Here is a 21,803-nt window from a genome sequence, read left to right as displayed (position 1 = left end):
GGCTCCGGGCGGCCCGAGGCTCCGGGACGCCGCGCGGCCGCCCCCAGCCCACCCGGCTGCCCGCCCGCTGCACGCGGCCCTCAGGCCTCCTTCCCTGAGCAGCCGCCGCCGCCGCGACTTTTTTTTTTGAACACGGCCCGCCCTGGCTGGCCGCCGCCGGTGCCCTGGATCGCCGGCTCGCGCGGCCGCCGCCCGGCTTGGCCCAGTCCGGCGGCGGATCGCTGCTGCAGCCGCCGCCGCTTTCTATTTTTCCCCCTTTTTTTTTTCCTCCTTTACTTGAGCTGCGCGCGCGCGGCGGCGGCGGCGGCGGCGGCGGCGCGAGCCCGGGGCGGACGCGCGCTGGGGGAGGTGGCCCGGGAGCGCGCGCGCTGTCTGTCTCCGGGGGCGGGCGGGCGCGCGCGGGCCCGGGGCCCCGCGGGGCGCGAGGTCGCCGCGCGCCGCCCGGTTGAAACGCGGGTCGGGATGGAACGTCGGGGTACCCGGAGCAGGGGCTGGGGTCGTCGGGGGCCAGGTGGGCTGCCCGAGTTTGGAGACAGTAAAGTAGGTCGGTGGGGGGCTGGGGGGTATGGGCTGGAAGGGGAGAGGAGCGCGCGCGCGCTCCCGGCGGCCAGCCTGCGGTGCGCGAAGGCGGAGGGCCGGGGCGCATGCGCACGCCTGGGCGGGGCCGGGGCGCGCACGCAGGCGGGCGGCGGCTGCGCGGGGCACGTTCTCCGGCCGGCGGCGCGGGCGCGGGCCGGGCCAGGCTGGGTCTGTTCCTCCCGGCCCCGGACTCCGGCGACCCCGGGACGCGGCGCTTTACACACACATACGGGAGCAGCCCCGGTCCCCCGCCCCGCGCGGCCGAACAAATGGTTCTCTCCAGAGCTTGTGATTGTACGTTTTATTAGACTCGGGAGGGGTATGGCAGGGCTTCATCAGTGTTCCTTCAAATTAAAAAAAAAAATACAAAAGCTACGTAGAAAACGTCAGATCAGACGACTAAACTTTCCCGACTCAGGGCCAAGTTCTGCAAGGGAGAAAGAAAGAAGGGTATGAGCCGCGGGGACCGGCTGGGGGCCCAGGGACGGTCTGGACGCCAGGGAGGGCGGCCCTCACCTTCTTGAGCCTGCGCTCGCGGGACGCCTGCGAGTCGGTCTCCGAGTACGGGGGCGGCGCGGGCGGGTAGTAGGCCTCTTCCTCCTCCTCCTTGTGGGGTCTCCTCCTCTCCTCCGACCCCTTCTTCCTCACAGCCTCCTGCAGTAGCCGCCCATCATAGGGGAGGTCCCCGGACCTGGAGCCGTTGTCCCGAGGGTCCCGGGTACGGTGGTGCTGGGACCTGGGGTCGGCAGGAGGGCGCTCCCGAGACCTTAAGTCGTCGTAGTGGGGGTCCCGGGAGCGTGGGAAGTCCCTCGAGTCGTCTTGGTCATAGAGGTCGTCCCGGCTGCGGCTCCGCGGGGGCATGTAGGCCCGGCTTCTCCTCCCACCACTACTCGTGGGAGACCTGCTCCCTGACTCGGCGGTGCTCGGCGGGGTGAGGTCGTCCAGGGCGTCCACGGAGCGGGCCCGGGGCCGCCTGGCCCGCCAGCCCCCGCCTGCCTGCTCCCTGGCGGGCTCCTGGTCCCATCCCCTGGGACTCCGGGGGGAGTGGCCACCCCACTCCTCATCCCGGATAGGGGTGAGGGCAGGGCCCCGGGAAGGCCGAGATCGCCAGTCGTCCTCGTGGAGGGAGGTGACTTCACTCATGGCTGCAGGGAAGGGGGGGTGTCACTGACTGCTGGAGGAGCCCGGGGTCCAGGGTTTGCACCAAGAGTCCCTGCGGCAGGTATCAGGGAGACATGCTTCACCCCCCCACCTTAAAAGCCCTCAGACCCCAAGGCTCTTGCTTACCCCGCTCCACACGGCCATTGGGGGGGCCAGGTCGAGAAGGGTCGAAGTTGGCCAGCTCCTTCTCCATGTAGTACAGGACCCGCATGGAGTCGTCCTGCTGGCTGGCCTGAATCCTGTAGCCACTGCGGACTTCTAGGGACAGGGGGGTGGTGGTCGGTTTGGGAGGATGGATCCTGGCCCACCCCTCTCCCTTACAGGCGCATCCAACTTCGGGATGATGGATTCTCACCAGAGGCCACACTGCTGTCCGTGTCCCGAAGCAGGGGTACATAGGAGCCTTGGCCACCAGCTGGGGGAGAGTGGCTGTCAGTGGCCGCGCACCAGGAGCAGAGCCCCTCCTCGGCTCCTAAGACACTCTTCCTTCCAGCCCCTGCCCCTCAGTGTCCAGATGCCCAGCACACCCCCACCAGCTGTTCCTGCTTCCCCTGGCCTCACCTGAGCTACTCCTGTCAACGTCTCCAGGGTATCCTCCAGGGTACCCGTTGTAGGCAGGGCCCATGGGAATCATAGCTGGTGGGGGTGGGGTCTTGGCGGGAGACAGGTGGGCATAGGTGCTGGGTGCATAAATGCTGGGAACACCTGAGGTGGCTGCTTTGCCGGCGGCATACACTGTGAGGACACAATCAACAGGAGAAGGGGGGTGGGGCAGGAGCCAAGCTGCCCCATACCCATTGGGTTCCAGAGGGACCTGGGCCTGGACCTCCTTCCCAAGCCGTTCTCTCCGCTGTAGAGCTTCCTTGGACATCTGAGTCCCTGTTGGTCCTCATTCCATTTCTGCAGCATCCCTGAGGCTGGGGGACACCAGCTTCATGGAGACCCCACCCCACTTCCTGTGTGATTTTTCAGAGGGTGCACGCAGGCAGCCCACAGCCCCAGGGTGGCAGAACAATGTTTCATTTAACAGCATGGTAATTCGCCAACATTTGTCAATCAAAAGGTTTTACCTAAACTTCCAACTCCCCAGCTAACTTACTGGAAGAAGTGGCCACCCCATGGTCTGTGTGTTTACAGGGCAACAAAGCTGCCCTTTATATAAAGCCCAGATGCTGGGTCCACCACTGTCCCCACAAGCCGAAATCAAGTATCCTCTTTGGCAGCCAAGCCCCTGTTCTAGAAAAAATGAGTCATCTGGGAGACGTGGGTCCTGCCCACCTGGTCACCTTCCAGATTGAGATGCAGTGGCAGGAGCCTCGGGAATTAACTTGCCTGCCCCGGCCAAGCAGCAAAGTGTCTCCTCTAGTGTTTCTAACTCATGGACTGCACCCATTTCTGCCTGCCCCACCAGGCTCTAGGCTTGACAGTTCAAGGTAAGATCCTCCTCCCTTCCTTCCTCCCTAGGGCAAGAGGCTTGCAAAATTCCTGGGCCCTAGGCAAGTGGCTTCCTCCCTGGGACCCCAACAGGAAAATGGAGGAGAGAGATGGGCCCAGAGAGGGTGCCTCACCTCTGATTTGGTTTGGAAGCAGAAGACTAAGTGCACAGCCTAGAGGAAGCCCCTTCATTAGCTCAGGCAGCCTGCAACTTTATCATCAGCAGTGGGAACTGCTGCCTCCTGAAGGGTGGGCGGAGGCTGTGGCAGCAGCAGATGTAACAGGGCCTCTGCCAGGGAGTTAATGGGGCCCTGGGTTGGGGTAACAGGGTCTCCGGATGGAGGAAATGTGGTGTGGGGACAGGGGAATGTGGCATTGGGACCAGCATTTAGTCCTGGCCCTAGCTCTGGTCTTAGTGGGTTCACTGCAAACTTGGTTGCAGCCCATCTGTGAAATGGACCTAACACTCACTCACTGAGCAAAAAGCTGTCAGCTGAACACAACAAGAGGGAGGGGATGGGATGGCCTGCATAAGCCTCCAGGGAGCAGTGGAATTTTTTCAGGGAAGTGATCCTTTGAGGAACCAGGTTGCACACCACTGACTTCAATGACTATAAAATTAGCCAGCGACTTCCTTAATGCTAACAACAACCCATGAATGAAGTCAGGACCTAACAGAAGGAAACAGGACTCAGAGAGGGAAGGCTGCTTCTCTGGGGTCACTCTGTGTGCACCAGGGCTCTGACTGGTGCCCTGTCCCTCAGTCACTACTGAGGCTGATAGTGGCAGTGCCCAGCAGCTGACAGATGTAGAATATTTTATATAGGTTGGGCCCCATGCTCAATGGTGTGCACATGAGCTCACCAAATCCCCAGATGCACCCAGTGTGGTGAGCTCTGCCATATGCCCCATTTTATAGGGGATGACACTGAGCCCTAGGGAGGGAAACTGCTCACTGGGCTTCTGAGCAGGAAGGTGTCAAGCAGGCCTCAGCTCTCCACCTGCCCATGCTCGCAAGGATTGCCTGGCACTTCACTGTTCGTGTATCTTGGACTGTGTGCACACAGGCTGGTCTACCCAGACACCCTCCTGAAGGAAACCAAGGACTGGCAACAGCTGTGGTCCCTGAGGAGGGGAAACGGGACAGCAGCTAGAGGGATGCTGAAGTGTCCATCAGTGCCACTTAGTGTACACACTGTGGCCTGGTGTCCCAAGGCTGATGGCTGTGACCACGTCTATCAGCTCCTCTGTGAAAGTGTCCCGTTGGGATATTCACAAACATTCACAGAAGAGAGACAGGAGCAAGTCTTTTTCAATTGCACATGTCTGACTCCTCTCATAGAGTTAGGTCCCTCTCTCTCCGTCTTCTGTCTTCTCTTACCTTCCCCTGCTTGGTTTGCTTACTTCCCCTTTAGCTCTCAACCCACATCCAGTCCCAGCTCTCCACAGTAGCCATGCTGGTGTGCTAGATACGACCCTAGACATAGTAGCTGGGTAAAATGTGCAGCATTCCTGTGGGTATGTGTTTTCAGACATTTGCTTAAATTTGGCCAGGCATGGTGGCTCACACCTGTAGTCCTAACACTTTGGGAGGCCAAGGTGGGGGTGTGGGGGAGCGGATTGCCTGAGGTCAGGAGTTCGAGACCAGCCTGGCCAACATGGCAAAACCCCATCTCTACTAAAAATACAAAAATTAGTCAGGCGTGGTGGCAGGCGCCTATATCCCAGCTACTCCGGAGGCTGAGGCAGGAGAATAGCTTAAACCCGGGGGGCGGAGGTTGCAGTGAGCAGAGATCATGCCACTTTACTCCAGCCTGGGCGACAGAGTGAAACTGTCTCCAAAAAAAAAAAAAAAAAATTGCTTAAGTTTAAGGCCAGGTGTGGTAGTTCATGCCTGTAATCCCATCACTTTGGGAGCCTGAGGCAGGATCACTTGAGGTCAAGAGTTCAAGACCAGCCTGGGCAACATAGCAAGACCCTGTCTCTACAGAAAATTTTAAAAAATTGGCCAGCATGGTGGCACATGCCTGTAATCCCAGCACTTTGGGGAGGCTGACTTGGGAGGATCACCTGAGGCCAGGAGTTTGAGATCAGGCTGGGCAACATACTGAGACCCCTGTCTCTACAAAAAACAAAAATCAAAAAATTAGCTGGGCATGGTGGTGTGTGCCTACAGTCCCAGCTGCTCCAGAGGCTGAGGCGGGAGGACTGCTTGAACCCGGGAGTTCGAGGCTGCAGAGAGCTATGATCGCACTGCACTGCCTGGATGACAGAATGAGACCCTTTCTCTAAAACAAAAAAAATTTTTTTTGCTTAAATCATGTAGTGTTGTAAACCTTGTTTGGTTTCTTAACTTTTTCACTTAACATTTTTTTTGTTGTTGTTTTTTGAGACAGAGTCTCACTCTGTCGCCCAGGCTGGAGTGCAGTGGCGTGATCTCAGCTCACTGCAACCTCCACTTCCTGGGTTCAAGCGATTCTCATGCCTCAGTCTCCTGAGTAGCTGGGATTACAGGCGATCACCACCATGCCCAGCTAATTTTTGTATTTTTAGTAGAGAACGGGGTTTTACCATGTTGGCCAGGCTGATCTGGAACTCCTGACCTCAAGTGATCCACTCGTCTTGGCCTCCCAAAGTGCTGGGATTACAGGCGTAATCACTGCGCCTAGCCAAGATTTGGTTTTTTTAGAGGGCTTTACTTCCATGTGACTAGTATCTTGTACTGTTGGACATTTTTACCATGTGTATGGATTATACTTACAAAAGAAAAGAACAACATAAATAAAAATAAACTAAAAGTTGGAGGAAGTAAACGACAATCTAAACAGCAGACCCTCCTCAGCCTACTTTCTCCCCACTGGCTAAATTCACACCCTCCAGACCAACGCCACTGTCCTGGGGGCAGGTGGATGGCCACCTCCTTCCCTCGGATGCAGGATGTTGCCCAAACCAGGGTGGCCATGAGCGGGACACTTACGGGCCTCGGGGCAGCAGCACTTGTCTGGGCAGCAGGGGCACCTGACGTAGCAGCAGCAAGTGTGCGGGCAGCACTGGCACCAGCAGATGCCCAGGAGGAGGAAGATGAGGAAGGCAGCCAGGCATACCACAACCACGAAGAGCCAGTCTGCAGAAAGACAACAGGCCCTGAGCCCGGAGGCCTGGGAGGGAACAGGGCTAACGGCACAGCAGGGGTACATGGTGCGGAGCCAGCACTGAGGTCGGGGACGATTTGCAAAGCTCACCAAGGAACCTGCAGCCCTGGCTGGATTTTTTGTGCCAGAGGCTGGGCACAGCACACTCCCCATTCTACCATCCCGGCCATTCCCCAATTACGGCCCTCCCCCAGGTGCAAAAACACAAGGCAGAAAACGAGGCAGCCTGCACAGAGGGAGACAGACTGCAGCCCCCAGACCAAAGAGAGAGCCAGCTGCCCAGACGCCACACCCTCAAGAGCACCGCAGGTGCCAGTCACAGAGCCCTGGCCTGCACCCCGGGCTCTCCTCAGCCCAGCCTAGCCTAGGCCCAGCGCCAGACCGCTAGATGCCTCAGAGCCACAGTCAGGCCAGGTTAGTGCGGGGTCCACAGTGAGCAGGGTTTAGTGGGGAAGGGGATACTAACTAGAGTCAGAAGCAGTAGGTGATGTATGGGAGCTCCTGAGAAGCCCAACTCAGGATCCACCCCCCGTACCTTCCATGGGCCCCGCCTGAAAACCAGGTAAGAGCTCAGCCACCCCTGAGGTCCTCCCTGGAGGGACAAAAGAGAAACAGATTATGCTGGCCAGAGCCAGCCCAGGCTGTGCCACCCCCGAAAGCCCAGCTCCAGGCTGGCCAAGTGCAAGGTGTGCCCTGAAGCGGGAAGGGGCTGGGGGCTGAAGCCCTAGCGCATGGCTCCTACCCTCCACCCGCCCACATGTGGGTGCTTATAGGTAAGAAACTCCCATTGCATAATCCACCTGTGTTATGCCACGAGGGCGCCAATACAAATCCCAGGGGGTTCTGAGGGCTCTACCTCAGCTTGGGCACCCTAAGTTTCCCTCATTCATAGGTCTTAGCACCCCAAAGGGAACCAACCACGGTGATAGGGATGTCCTGTTCCAGCAGGCACAGTGACCTAGGGCCCACGAAATAGGATCTCAGCTCTGTCGCCCAGTCTAGAGTGCAGGGGTGTGATCATGGCTCACTGCAGCTTCAACCTCGTGGGCTCAGGCGATCCTCCCACCTCAGCCTCTGGGGTAAGTAGCTAGGGCTATAGGCATGTGTCACCACACCTGGCTGAAATGGTTTAATTTTACTTTACAAATCTGAAAACAAATTAACACTGAATATACAGGAATAAACTCTTTGTGACAACATAATCACACATTTTTTTAAAAACAGGAAGGGACCCATGAAGGCAAAAATACCCACATATGAAAGTCATATGCAGTCCTGGTTCTGGGACCCACAAGGTCTCCATCTGTACTCATGCACTGTCACATTCACACATCTCAGACCCGGTTCTTGTCTTCCCTCGAGTGCCCCTGGAGCTCTGAGCCCCACCAGTGTTGTGTCTGAGGGGCCTCCACAGGCCCAGCTCTGCACCCACGAAGCCCTCCCCAGAGCTCATGCACTTGGCACTATAGGCCCTCGCAACAGGACAGAGGCATGTCAGTCACAGCTCTCAAAGCGTGGTCCTGTCCACAAGGCCAAAAGAAGAAATTTTAGAATAACACTAAGATGTTATTTGCCTTTTTCACTTGTTCTCCCATGAATGTCCAGTGGAGTTTCCCAGGCTCCCTGATGCCATCATCGCCCTGATGCCTAATGGACTATATGCGTGCGTGTGTGTGTGTGTGTGTGTGTGTGTGTGTTTCTTGAGCCAGGGTCTCTGTCACTCATGCTAGAGTGCAGTAGCATAATCACAGCTCACTGCAGCCTTGACCTCCTGGGTGCAAGCGATACTTCTGCCTCAGCCTCCCAAGAAGCTGGGCTCACGTGCATGCCACCATGCCTGGTTAATTTTAAAATTTTTTGTAGAGTCGGGGTCTTGCCATGTTGCCCAGTCTTCCTTGTGTATCTTCAGCTTGAAAAATCTCCCCATTTTAAGGCCGGGCACAGTGGCTCATGCCTGTAATCCCAGCACTTTGGGAGGCCCAGGTGGGTGGATCACGAGGTCAGGAGATCGAGAACATCCTGGCTAACATGGTGAAACCCAGTCTCTACTAAAAATACAAAAAAAATTAGCCGGGCGTGGTGGCGGGTGCCTGTAGTCCCAGCTACTTGGGAGGCTGAGGCAGGAGAATGGCGTGAACCCGGGAGGTGAAGCTTGCAGTGAGCCGAGATCGAGCCACTGCACTCCAGCCTGGGCGACAGAACGAGACTCCATCTCAAAAAAAAAAAAAAGGAAAATCTCCCCATTTTAATTCCTAATACGTTAAGCAACAGATAGACATAAAACCCACAGAAACAAACAAAAGCTCTTGGAGACCCTCGATAATGTTTTAGAGTGTAAATAGACCTGGAGACTAATTTTGGGAACTGCTGATGCAAATGGTGCATTTTACTGAAGAACAGGCAGAGGTTCCTGGGTCACTGGTGCACGTGTTCCATCCCCCACACATGAACTCTGTCTTGCAGCCCAAGTACCCCCCAGTCACGTGCTCATTCACACATGTGAAGATGGCAGTGTACAGCCCAGCGGCATCACTCATGCAGAGCACATGTCATACAAGACTCCATGTGTTGGCTTACAGCAGGGCACCTGGCCAATGGCAACATCCCCCTAACACAAGGAGGCCTCCCAGCCACACGGACACCCCGCCCTGCCCCTGGGTGTCTGGAATCGGCTTCGTTTCAGCTGCACTCAAACTTACACACCGTGTGTGCCATGCAGCGCCATCCCAGCAGGGCCCACGGCAAAACCGCTGTGCTTTGGCGAGGGACTCGGGTGAGATGAGGCCTTGGGGATGTAGCAAGAGGTGGGTCGATTTTGCACACCATCAACTCTCCTCATTCACTGCCCATGGACTCTGACCACGTCTGGATTTTTTTTTTTTTGGATGGAGTCTCACTCTGTCGCCCAGGCTGGAGTGCAGTGGCGTGATCTTGGCTTACTGCATCCTCTGCCTCCCAGGTTCAAGCAATCCTCATGCCTCAGCCTTCTGAGTAACTGGGATTACAGGCATGTGCACCACCACGCCTGGCTTTTATATTTTTTATAGAGACGGGATTTTGCCACGTTGGCCAGGCTAGTCTCGAACTCCTGGCCTCAAGTGATCCACCCGCCTCGGCCTCCCAAAGTGCTGGGATTACAGGCATGAACTACCGCACCCGGACCCCAAGTCTGGATTTTTTTAAAAATGAGACTCTGAAGAGGCAGAGTCTCCAATTGTCTCCACTCTTCTCTTAGTTTGGCTTGGGTGACTGGAGGCACTGTGGGCCAGTGGTCCCTGCCTGGGGTGCAGGGCACAGGGGAGCCTAAGTGACTGGCAGAGCCTGGGGGAGAGCAGAGCAGGCGACAGAGCCCAGAGGGTAAGCTGGAGGGCAGAGGGCGGACACAGGGGAGGGCAGACAGAACAGAAGCAGATGAAAGGAAGGGCCATGCCTCCCCCTTCCCAGGCCCACTCACCAAGGACGATGAGCTCTGCGTAGGCCTCATTGTTCCCCTGGAGGTCCTGGGCTGAGACCACGGAGCAGTAATACACACCACTGTCCCCCCACGCCGTCTGGTCAAAGGTCAGGTCAGCATCTGGGTCAGGATGAAAAGGCGTGAGGGCACCTTGGAGGCTGGGGCACCTAACCCCTGGAGGGCCAAAGCCCCCTTCCCAGCACACCCAGGAGGGGGCAAGCAGTGGGCTGGGCAGGCTGCAGATGATCAAATGCATATGCAAAGATTCCTACCAAGGGCACACGGCCTTTTATACCCCGTTCTAAACACCTGGGCTACTGCAAGAAGTCTGTGAGGTAGGACCATTATCACTTCTGTTTTGTGGATGACATTTCGGGTCTGGAAAAGCTGCACAGCTCTTCAGTGTAGAGCAGTAATGGTGCCCTCAGAGCCTGAGGTTGTTTTTTTTTTCTTTCTTTAGAGACAGGGTCTCACTCTGTGGCCCTGGCTGGAGTGCAGTGGTGTAATTATAGCCCACTGCAACTTCAACCTCCTAGACTCAAGCAATCCTCCCACCTGAGTAGTTAGGACTACAGGCACTCCACCATGCCCAGCTTTTTTTTGTTTGTTTGAATCGGAGTTTCACTCTTGTTGCCCAGGCTGGCATGCAATGGTGCAAACTAATCTCGGCTCACTACAATCTTCGCCTCCCAGATTCAAGCGATTCTCCTGCCTCAGCCTCCCATGTAGCTGGGATTATAGGCACCTGCCACCACACCTGGCTAATTTTTGCATTTTTAGTAGAGATGGAGTTTCGCCATGTTGACCAAGTTGGTTTTGAACTCCAGACCTCAGGTGATCCACCCCCACCTCAGCCTCCCAAAGTGCTGGGATTACAGGCGTGAACCACCACACCCAGCAGTCTGTGCTTCTCAACTTACAGCCATCTCTGAACCACCTCTCAGAGCCAAAGTCAGAACTCCCCTGATGTGAACTGCCACCCACAGGGCCTAGTGTAGACCCCAGGGATGGGTGTGGAGATAAACAGGCCAGATTCTAGGTACCAGGAGATGCCCAGGCACCCATAAGGAGTGGGTGTGTCTATGTGGGAGAGAGAGACTTACCCTCCCAGTGCCTTGGTCCCTCCCCCTCCCCTTCCATCCCCACATTCCAGGTCAGGCCCAGGGCTTGGGGACGCTCTTGTCTGAAGCAGCTGCAGGCAAGGAGCCTGTTAACTCTACCATCCATCAAAGTGTTTTGGCACATCCTGTTTCCTCTCTGCTTCTCAGGCACTAATTAAATACCTTCAGCCTTTCACCAGGGTGGGACCAGGGCACCTACCAGGCAACTCTGCCTTAAGCCACTGGGGACAGAAGTAGGCTACATTGGGCATCTCGGGCAGGAAACGCCCTCAGCTTCCCGGCCTCTTTCCTCCTAGCCTGACCTGCCTGCCACCTTCCCAAGGACGCGCTGCCCTCCTGCATGACAGCTCTGTGACGGCAGCAACCACGCGTGCTGCAGTCCACAGCACCTGGCACCCCCAGGAATGAAAGAACCCTTGCTTTCTTCATAAGGAAGGCCTCATGTCTACAGAAAAATCCTCCTTGCAACAGTGTCTGGCTACAGCATTCCAGACGCCTTCCCTAAGGTCCCATGGTCCCATGGTCCCCAAGGCCCTTGGCACGACATGGTCTCTAGCTACCGTGCCAGCCTCACCCCTGCCATCGCCTTGGTTCTAGATTTGCACTGTCCCCCTGTGGGCTGGGCTTCTCCCACGGCTCCCCCACCCAACTGCTGAAGTCTTATCTCCCAGCTTAGGGGCCGACCATCCTTTGCCTGGTGAAAATGTGGGCTCCGTGAGGCAGAGCCCTGTCTGTCTCAGCCACTGCTGGGTCCCCAGTGCCTGACACAATACCTGGCAAGGAGCAGAAATGAACACCCTCTTGGCCGGACATGGTGGCTCACACCTGTAATCCCAACACTTTGGGAGGCTGAGGCGGGTGGATCACTTGAGGTCAGGAGTTCCAGACCAGCCTGGCCAACATGGTAAAACCCCATCTCTACCAAAAATGTAAAAAATTAGCTAGGCATGGTGGCACGCGCCTGTAGTCCCAGCTACCCTGGAGGCTGAGGCAGGAGAATTGCTTGAACTCAGGAGGCAGAGATTGCAGTGAGCTGAGATTGCACCACTGCACTCTAGCCTGGGCAGTAGAGTGAGACTCCATCTCAAAAAAAAAAAAAGAAAAAAAAGGAAACGACCCCCCTCTCCTCATGCTAAAGTCCCTTAACTTTTGTCATCTGTCTCATCATTCTGGGCACATGGCTGGATTCAAAGACACATTTCTTTCATTCATTCATTCATTCATTCATCCTTCAACAATAATTACTGAGTACCACCTATGTTCTAGGCAGTATTTGAGACACCTGGGATACCACAGCAACAGTTCTCAAACTGCAGCCTCTAGACCCTGGGGTTCCCCAAGACGTTTTCAGGAGATCCTGAGGTCAAAGTTATTTTCCCAACAATACTAACTGTGGAGTTTTCCAGAGGCTACGTGACATACGATAGACATCACAACAGACTGAAGCAGCTCTGAGAAGCCAGGCTCTTCTATCCAGCCAGGCTTCAGAGACTTGCAAAAAAATAAAACCATGCCACCTTCTCATTCACAATGTTTTGTCTGATTTCAGAAAATGATTATTTTTTTATAATAGGTATTTTATTTATGTTAATCTATAATGACTTTATTGTCATTTAAACTATTTTGTAAACTTTTCTCATTCTGCTGCCTATGAAAACAAACTCTTTGAGCTCTTAATTTTTTTTTTTTTTTTTTGAGATGGAGTCTCGCTCTGTTGCCCAGGCTGGAGTGCAGTGGCACAATCTCGGCTCACTGCAGCCTCTGCCTCCTGGGTTCAAGCGATTCTCCTGCCTCAGCCTCTTGAGTAGCTGGGATTATAGGCGCCTGCCAACATAACTGGCTAATTTTTGTATTTTTAGTAGAGACAGGTTTTTCACTGTGTTGGCCAGGCAGGTCTGGAACTCCTGACCTCAAGTGATCTGCCCGCCTGGGCCTCCCAAAGTGCTGGGATTCCAGGCATGAGCCACCTCGCTAGGCCTGAGCTCTTAATTAACCTCAAAATCAAGAATATAAAGAGGCCTAAGCCCGGAACCTTTGAGTTATAAATCCTTGCCCTTGCCCTTCTAGAGTTCAGATTCTAACTAGGAAAGAAAGACAAATATAAAATGTTAACTATGTCACATATCAGACAAAGATAAGCTGTATGGAGAAAACGAATCAGGGACAGCAGAGAGTGCCAGGCGTGGAGTGGGGGCTGTGCCATTTTAAACAAGGAGGCCAGGGAAGGCTTCTGAATATGGTGACCTTCAGAGCAGATGTGAAGGGGTTGAGGACACGACTTACCCTAATGATCAGGCATCTAAGCCACTGTTTTTTTGTTGGTGGTGTTGTTTTTTAATTTTGAGATGGGATCTTGCTTTGTTGTCCAGGTTGATCTTGAACTCCAGGGCTCAAGTGATCCACCTGCCTCAGCCTCCCAAAGTGCTGGGATTACAGGCATGAGCCACCACCCCTGGCCCCCACCGTTTATTGAGCTCTTACTATGTGCTGGGCCCCTCTACACACATTCTTTCATTGAATCCTCATAGAATTCCAAACTAGGTTCTCCTAAATCCTCCAGGTTTGCCACAACGCCCTCTTCGTCCATCATTTTTCCACCTGTATCTTTTTTGGGAGGGCCTAGCTTGGTCGCCCAGGCTGGAGTGCAGTGGTGCGATCATGGGTCACTGCAGCTTCGAACTCCTAGGCTCAAGCAATCTTCCCATCTGCAGAGTAGCTGGAATTACCAGGGTGCGCCATCATGCCCCGCTAATTTATTTTTTTGTAGTGTCTGGGTCTCACTGTGTTGCCCAGGCTGGTCTCCCAGCTCCTGTCCTCAAGCAATCCTCCTGCCTCGGCCTCCTAAAGTGCTGGGATTACAGGCATGAGCCACCAGTGTCTTCAAACCAGACCCTGACTGTGCCTCTTCAACACTGGAGCTCAAGAGCTGGTCCCTGCTATAAACAAAAGAGGTGGACAGGAACCGCCTGCCATGGCAAACAGATCATATAGGCCAGGGGTTGAAATCTGGCATCTTGTAGGCCGAGGCTGGACCTCACTGTGTTTTGTTTGACCTGTCTGACGTTTTCAAAACTCACAAAAAATATAGTTTTCCGGCTTCTTTTGATCCATCCTAAGGCCTGGGCACACCTTCTTCCTGCAGGGCGTACCCTGTTCCTGGTCTTGGGCTGGCCGTGATCTCACCCGGGCTGAGCACTGCTTTCATTGTTTTAGGTGAGGGGAGAAGATGCCAGGTCTCCAGTGGGAACAGCAGCCAGGCCTCCTCCACATCTCCAACCTCTGGTTCCTTCTTTATACACCACAAAGGTGACCTTCATGATTTCAGAGGTCCCATGGGCTCTCTGCTGCAGTGCAGCTGCAGGTGGGGGCACTTGGGCCCCAAGGAGCCTGAGGAGGTGGAACAGGGCCTCCTGTCCAGGTGCTGGTCCATCACCCAAAGCATGGAAGGACAAAGCAGGGAACGAGCCACCGGACCGGAGGGATGCCTGGAGTGGACAGCCTTCTACCTTATCCAGGACTATTTTCACTTTTGAAACCAGGATAGGCCGGGCATGGTGGCTCACATCTGTAATCCCAGAACTTTGGGAGGCCGAGGCAGGCAGATCACCTGAGGTCAGGAGTTTGAGACCAGCCTGGCCAACATGGCGAAATCCCATCTCTACCAAAAAGATACAAAAATTAGCCAGGTGTGGTGGTGTGCACCTGTAATCCCAGCTACTCAGGAGGCTGAGGCGGGAGAATCGCTTGAACTCGCGAGGCAGAGGTTGCAGTGAGCTGAGATTGCACCACTGCACTCCAGCCTGGGCAACAGAAAAAACAACAAGACAACAGAAAAACCCCAGCACAGTGGGTGACCCTAGGAACACCACGGGGAGTCCACTTTTCCCCATCCTCAAAGCTGAAACAGAGGAAGCTCCTATGGCTACGGGATTTCCTGAAAGGACACACACAATGGATGTTTACACTCAGGGCCTTGATCAAACACAGGCCCAGGTGGGGGTGGTTTGAAAGACCCAGGCCTGTGAGGCCCCTGGAGCATGCAGGGCCCCTTCCCCGAGACAGAGCCTGGGGGGTCATCCTGGACTTTTGTGTCCAGCAGAGGAAGCACCCTCAGTATTTGGCTTGTCCTGGCAGGAGCTTAGCAGTCACGCCTGGTCCAGGCAGGCACAATCCCTGAGTTAGAGAGGAGGGGGCCTAAGAAGCCCTGTGACCTCAGTAACAGTAGGATGCTCATGGCTGAGCTGCCCACAGAAATTCAGGGCAAGCAAGCCTGGTGCCTCCTCTGAAACAGGACTGACATAGGCTCAGCCCCTGGAACCCTGCTTCCCATCGATCCTCTAGCAGAATGTGCTCCAGTTCCTGGCTTCTTGGGGTCTGCATAGGGATGCTCCCTTCCCCGCTCTGCCCCATGCCCAACTTTAAATTCTTGTTTAAGACAGTGAACACACACTAAGACATGAGGTACGTGAGCCTTCATCCCTGGCACCCTGCCCCTCCCCTTCCTCTCTGCCTTCTAGGTTCTGTAAGGCCCAGGCCCAGGCCCTCCTCAAATCATATTCACAGCCCAAGTCATTCCATGTAGCACATCACCCAGTGCTCTTTTCTTTTTTCTTTTTTTTTTAAGACGGAGTCTCACTGTTTCCCAGGCTAGAGTGCAGTGGCGCAATCTTGGCGCACCGCAACCTTCATCTCCCAGGTTCAAGCGATTCTCCTGCCTCAGCCTCCCGAGTAGCTGGGATTACAGGCGCCCACCACCACGCCCAGCTAAATTTTGTATTTTTAGTAGAGATGGGATTTCACCATGTTGGCCAGGCTGGTCTCGATCTCCTGACCTCAGGTGATCCACCCACCTTGGCCTCCCAAAGTGCTGGGATTACAGGTGTGAGCCACCGCGCCCAGCCTATTTTCTTTTCATTTCAAGACAGGGTCTCACTCTGTCACCCAGGCTGGAATGCAGTGGCACGATCATGACTCACTGAAGCCTTGACCTCTCAAGCCCAAGCAATCCTCCCACCTCAGCCTCCTGAGCAGCCGGGACCACAGGCACATGCCACCATGCCCAGCTAATTTTTAAATTTTAAAAATTTTTGCAGACATGGGGTCTCATTTTGTTGTCCAGGCTGGTCTCAAACTCCTAGGCTCAAGTGATCCTCCTGCCTTGGCCTCCCAAAGTGCTGAAATTTACAGGCATGAGCCAATGCACCCAGCCTGGTGTTTTCTTTGCAGCACTTAGTACTCTCTGACATTCTTATACCTTGACGGAGTCTTTTTTTTTTTTTTTTTTGAGACAGAGTCTCACTCTGTCGCCCAGACTGCAGTACAGTGGTGCGATCTCGGCTCACTGCAACCTCTGCCTCCTGGGTTCAAGCGATTCTCATGCCTCAGCCTCCTGAGTAGCTGGGATTACAGGCATGTGCCACCATGCCTGGCTAATCTTTGTATTTTTAGTAGAGACGGGGTTTCACCATGTTGGCCAGGCTGGTCTGGAACTCCTGACCTCAGGTGATCCACCCACCTTGGCCTCCCAAAGTGCTGAGATTACAGACGTGAGCCACCGTGCCCAGACTTTGAAATTCTCATACTCTTTCTTTATCTGCTTATTTACTGCCAGTCTCACTCCACCAGAATGTCATCTCCTTGAGGACAGAAACTTCAGCCATCCCAATCACCTCTATCCCCAGCACTGACACATAGTCGACGCTTGATAAATACCAAATGAATGAATGAATGACTGCCCCTTACTTAGTCCCAACAGGCACATCCTATCAGGAGGCAGCATTACAGTTAAGAACAAGGGTTCTCAGGGCTGCCTGGGTTCAAACCCCAGCTCCAGACTTTGACTTCCTATGCACCCATTTGAACAAGGTAACCTCTCTGTGCCTCAGCTGTCAGGAGGGTAGAGGAGAGGACTCAATGGGAGAATATGTGTGCAGTTCCTGGCATGTCACAGGCTTTCTCCATTAAGCTCTCTTGCCCCTGCAGTTCACTCCTGCCATCTCCTCTGTGAGTCCTCTGCGGACCACCCTAGGCAAGCAAAGGGATTAGGAGCTTGGCCACTAGACCCAAAGTGGCTGAGTTAGAATCCCAGCCCTGTTACCAGCTATGACACTAGGCAAGTCACTTTCTCTCTCTGGGCCTCTGTAAGATGACAATAATAGAATCTATTCAATTACTGTGTGGTCTGAGTTAATCCTTGGGAACCTGGATGAGAGCTTAGCACACAGTAGACCCTTTATAAGTTGTTACTTAGATAAATTTTACTTCTTACTGCTCGTGTTATTAATGATTATAGAACAAACCCTGGCCTCTTCTCTCCGTTACCCAGTTTTCTTTATCTTCAAGGACTTGAGAGTGTGTGTCGTGTTTGTCTCTCTCACTGCAATGTGGGCTCCACGAGGGAAGTGGTTTGATGATTTTGTTAACAGCTGTATTCCCAGGGCCCAGAACAGCACCTGGTATATGACAGGTACTCAAAAAATCTTCGTTATTAAATTAAAGAATGGAAGGATTAGCAGAAGGAAGAATAGTAGAATAGAATCGCTCCCTTTAGGCTGGGTATGGTGTCTCTCAGCACTTTGCGAGGCCAAGGCAGGCAGATCATTTGAGGTCAGGAGTTTGAGACCAGCCTGGCCAACATGGTGAAACCCCATCTCTACTAAAAATACAAAAATTAACCGGGCGTGGTGGCACGCACCTGGAGTCCCAGCTACTCGGGAGGCTGAGGCAAGAGAATTGCTTGAACCTGGGAGGTGGAGGTTGCAGTGAGCTGAGATCGCACCACTGCACTCCAGCCTGGAGTCCAGAGCAAGACTCCATCTTCAAAAAAAAAAAAAAAAAAAAAGGAATTGCTCCCTTCAATGGTCCTTTCAGACACTGGCACTCAAGAGCTTTCAGATGGGGACTCCAGGTCCCGCACAAGAACGCCAGCCCCACCACCCGGGCAAGCTCAGCCTCATCCCCCTGCCCCGCCCAACATACTTCCGGTGATGGTAATCCTCCGGCCCTGGTAGTAATCTCCCAGGGTCACAGCGTTGCCCTGCTTGGTGGCCACGACCCTGACGGTGCGCACGCTGTCCTGGCACTCGACATAGGGGTTGTAGCCTGGGTTCCCGGCTGCCAGCTGGGCATTGAGCTGGTTGTCGACGCTGGCCGGGGAGAAGGCATCGGCGATGCGGTCCCGGCAGAAAGACTTGTACTTCCAGATGACGATGGGTTGCGTGGGGGTCGAGGTCATCTGGTAGGTACAGGGCAGGGTCACAGGCTGGAAGAGGATCACCACGTGGTAGGGGTTGGACACGGTCACCTGGATGGCCCTGGCAGGAGCTGAGGGCAAGAGGAGAGACAGCAAGGGTTGCTGTGAGCTCAGGGAGGTGCTTCAACAGGAACGCCACCTGTCACCAGCTTGACACTTGCAAGTATGTGGTTTACAGAGTGCCTGGCACACATTGTTCCTTAATTGCCAGGACCAGTGAGGTAGCCACGATAATCATGCCCATTTTATAGACCCGTGGGGCTGAAGTGGCAGGTGCACGGTGACATGGCCAGTTTCCTTGGACTCGCCCGCCATCCCTCTTCCCAGCCTGTGGCCTCTGAACCACACCAGTCCCCTCTTCCCTTTGCCATTCACCCACAGCAAGGGGCCTCTGTGTGGCCTGGGCAGGCAAGCCCAGATGGCCATGTTGATGCCCCCAGCGCCCAAGGCCCCACTTCAAAACCGACTACGAAGGATTCCAGGTTACCCGGGGCCTTTTGAGTTTGGAGGGAAAACCATGGAGTTGTTTGCCTGAACTGCTTTGCCATGGAGGGACTAAAGCCCCCACAATATCTCCATCAGCCTCCCACCACCTCACCCTACTCTAAAGTCATTTCAAATGACTGAACCAGAAGTGTCTCGGGAAAGACCTCATCACCACCCAAATATCCCATCCAGGTGAAAGCCTGCCAGCAGAAGTCGGTTTCAAGTCCGTAAATCTGTCCTACCAGACTCTTACGCACGTATAATCCGGAGCCCGCGGGAGGTGGGTGGGGTGCGGGGGATGGGGAGTCCCCAGTCCCACACCCACCCGAGGCCTAGGCATTGTTCCTTCGTCTCTGTCCCTCTAGGAAGCGTCTGATCCAGCCCTCCCGTGCCCTCTCCCCGTTACTCCAAAACTTAGAAATCCCCGGGTGCGCCCAAGTCCCATCCCGGCTTTTCTTTTCCCAGAGATCGGACGGTCTTCCACTCCCTCCCCACAAAGAGTTCCATTCTCCCTGCCGCTCCGGGTCTCACCGTCCAGGGAGTTTCACTTCCTGCTATCTTCCAGATAAGGGCGCGGGAAACGCTCCCCGGCACGGATGGGGAATTCCTCTCATTCCCGCGCGCAACAGATCGCCCAAGACCCAGGGGATCGGAAGGTCCCAGCCTCTGAGACCCCCGCTTCCCGCTTCCCGCCGCCTCCAACTCCATCCATCCCCCTCTACAGTTCCCTCCGCCGTTCCGCAGCGTCAGAGGCCCCGTGCCCCGTACCTGTGCACCAGGTGCTAAGCAGGAGCCACACGAAGACGACCGCGTCCCGGCCTGGGGCGGCCGGGTGGGAGCCCAGCCCTCTGGAGAGCCCGCCGGCCAACAGCGCCATCGCGGCCGTCTGGGCGCGTCTGGCCCGCGCGTCCCTTCCAAAGTACCTTAGGGGGCGCGGCGCGCACCAAAGCCAGGAGGGGTGCACGCTCCTCCCCTTCCCACTTCCGTTCCTTGTCCCTACTCCAAGTCCGTCCTGTTGCATTCTGGAAGTTTTAATGAGCGTAAACGACGTGGACAAAGGGCATGCTTTCAGATATGGGGGAGAAAGGTGCTTGGCCCGCCGCGGTCCTCCGAGCCACACTCCACCCGCTGCGCCCTCCGGTGAATGGTTCGGCCCAGGTACACAGGGGTGGGAGCCGAGGGCTGGGCTTAGGGGTGAGCGGCGGGGAGGGGTTCCTCTGCCTCCCTCCCCGGAAGTGGGCTGACCCAGGTGCGCTCCGTCCCCCAGGGCCCGAACCAAGTGACTGGCCCGCTGGGAGGGCGCCTGCGGACCACAGGTCCCTTCCGGCCCCCATCTGCTCCGGCCAAACCAAGCGCACCGAGATCCATGCAACCGAGACCCACTTGGAGCGATTCACCTGTTGAGATAGGGCGGGTCCCGCCGCGCACCTGTTCCCTCCCTGCCCAAACCCCTCTCCCCGGCTGGCGATGGACCCGCCTAGGTGCGCCCTGCCGGGAGGAGCGAGTCTAAGCAAAGTCCTGGCTGGGAGAGGCTTGTTGGTGGCGCCTGACTTCTCCACTTCCACTGGGGTTCCTCCGGACCGGGTGGAGGGGGGCGCTTCGGGCCTCTTGTGTCTCCCAGTTAGATGACCTGAGGAACCCTCTAAAGTCCCCGGAAGGGAAGCTCTGCCCCCTCAGGGATGCCCAAGGGGAATCAGGGCCAGGAAAAGTTGGAATTCCACTTCGGAAGTTTTCGCCACCTCCCCGACCCGTTCCCAACTTGTGGTTCGGCCCCTGGGCATCCCTAGCCCCGGGTCAACCCTCCGGAAATTCTGGCTCTTAAAGGGGCCGAGCGAAGGCGCGGGGCTTGGGACCGGTTTCCGCTTAGGAATTCCCAGAACGAGCCACCTGCGACCGAGGGCGGGGGCGCGGCGCGGCGATCAGCCTGCGCAGCGCTGGGCGTGACTGTGCTGTCTCCAGGTGGCGGCGAGGGAAAGCGCATCCTGGGGGAACCCTGGGCGCTTCCTCGCGTTAGACTCCCCCAGGCTGCCAACTGGCCAGTGGCTGGTTTCGGTACCCAGGCGTGCTTTGTTCTACTGGCCCTGTTAAAACTCAAGCCAGATCACGTCCACCTGCTCACAGCCCTCCTGTGGCTCCTCCTCATTCTCAGCAGAAACTGACCTTCCCCCTCTTATCTCACCTCCTCCCACTCTCTCTGGCTTACTCAGCTTCAGACACCCTGGCCTCCTCGCTGTTTCCAAATATACTTCTCACAGTCCTCAGAGCCATCGCCCGTGCTACTCCCTCTGCCAGAACACCCTTCCCGCAGATGTCCACATGATCTTCCTCCTCCTGTAGGACACCATTGCAGTGACACCTTCCCTGGCCACTTTTTATAAAATTTCAACCCGTTCACGTCCCTTCATCGTTTAAAAAAATATTTTTATGATAAAATATGCAAACTATAATATTTATCGCTTTAACCATTTTAAGTGTAAAATTCAGTGGCATTAAGTATATTCACAATGTCGTGTACCAATCACCACTCTTTATCCCCGAAACTGTTTCATCATCCCCAACATAAACTCTGTGCCCATTAAACAGTAACTCCCCATTCCCTGCTACCTGTGCCCCTAGTAATTTCTATTCTCCTTTGCTTACCAAATTGCCCATTCTAGGTGCCTCATATAAGTGGAATCGTCTAACATTTGTCCTGTGTCTAGTTTATTTCACAAAGAATAATGTTTTCAAGGTCCATCCATGTTGTAGTATGTCGAAGCCATGTAGCATGCAGTAAGATCAAAATTTCTTTTTACAGCGGACTAGTGTACCATTGTATGTATATGCTACGTTTTATTTATCCATTCATTTGTGGATGGACCTAGGTTGTTTCTACCTTTTGACTATTGTAAATAGTGCAGCTGTGAATACTGGTGTACAAATATCTGCTTTCATTTCTTTTGAATATATGCCTAAGAATGGAATTGCTGGGTGACTTGGTAGTTCTATTTTTAACCTTTTGAGGAACTGCCAAACTGTTTTCCCCAATGACTGCACTATTTTACATTTCCACCAGCAATGCACAGAGGATTCCAATTTCTCCACATCCCCACCAAAACTTATTATCCATTTTCTTGATTATAGCCATCCTGGTTAGTGTGAAGTGGCATCTCATTGTGGTTGTA

At 54.8% G+C, this 21,803-nt stretch overlaps 1 protein-coding gene across 7 annotated transcripts; it reads right to left on the bottom strand.

Moving 5' to 3' along the window:
• Nucleotides 1-865: 865 nt before the first annotated feature.
• Nucleotides 866-19,803, bottom strand: LSR (lipolysis stimulated lipoprotein receptor). Of its 7 annotated transcripts, none has more exon segments than NM_001256590.1 (10): nt 866-1,006; nt 1,096-1,724; nt 1,867-1,998; nt 2,096-2,155; nt 2,302-2,475; nt 6,152-6,298; nt 6,862-6,918; nt 9,781-9,900; nt 17,880-18,224; nt 19,408-19,803. In NM_001256590.1, coding segments are annotated over 10 exon segments (1,953 nt in total). In that variant the 5' UTR covers nt 19,661-19,803; the 3' UTR covers nt 866-970.
• Between the last annotated feature and the right edge of the window lie 2,000 nt (nt 19,804-21,803).

This window comes from Pan troglodytes, chromosome 20 (assembly GCF_028858775.2).
Source record: "Pan troglodytes isolate AG18354 chromosome 20, NHGRI_mPanTro3-v2.0_pri, whole genome shotgun sequence".
Classification (NCBI taxonomy): Eukaryota; Metazoa; Chordata; class Mammalia; order Primates; family Hominidae; genus Pan; species Pan troglodytes.
This window is presented reverse-complemented; position numbering and strand designations above follow the sequence as displayed.

What these genes read in the sequence shown, in the direction of transcription:
- LSR (XM_016934116.3), bottom strand. Translation starts at nt 19,660, where the DNA reads ATGCAACAGGACGGACTTGGAGTAGGGACAAGGAACGGAAGTGGGAAG. An exon ending in GTGCTGCTGCCCCGAGGCCC is followed by an intron (nt 2,476 to 6,151) that starts GTAAGTGTCCCG and finishes GTGTCCTCACAG; the next exon opens with TGTATGCCGCCGGCAAAGCA. An exon ending in GCGAGCGCAGGCTCAAGAAG is followed by an intron (nt 1,007 to 1,095) that starts GTGAGGGCCGCC and finishes TCTCCCTTGCAG; the next exon opens with AACTTGGCCCTGAGTCGGGA.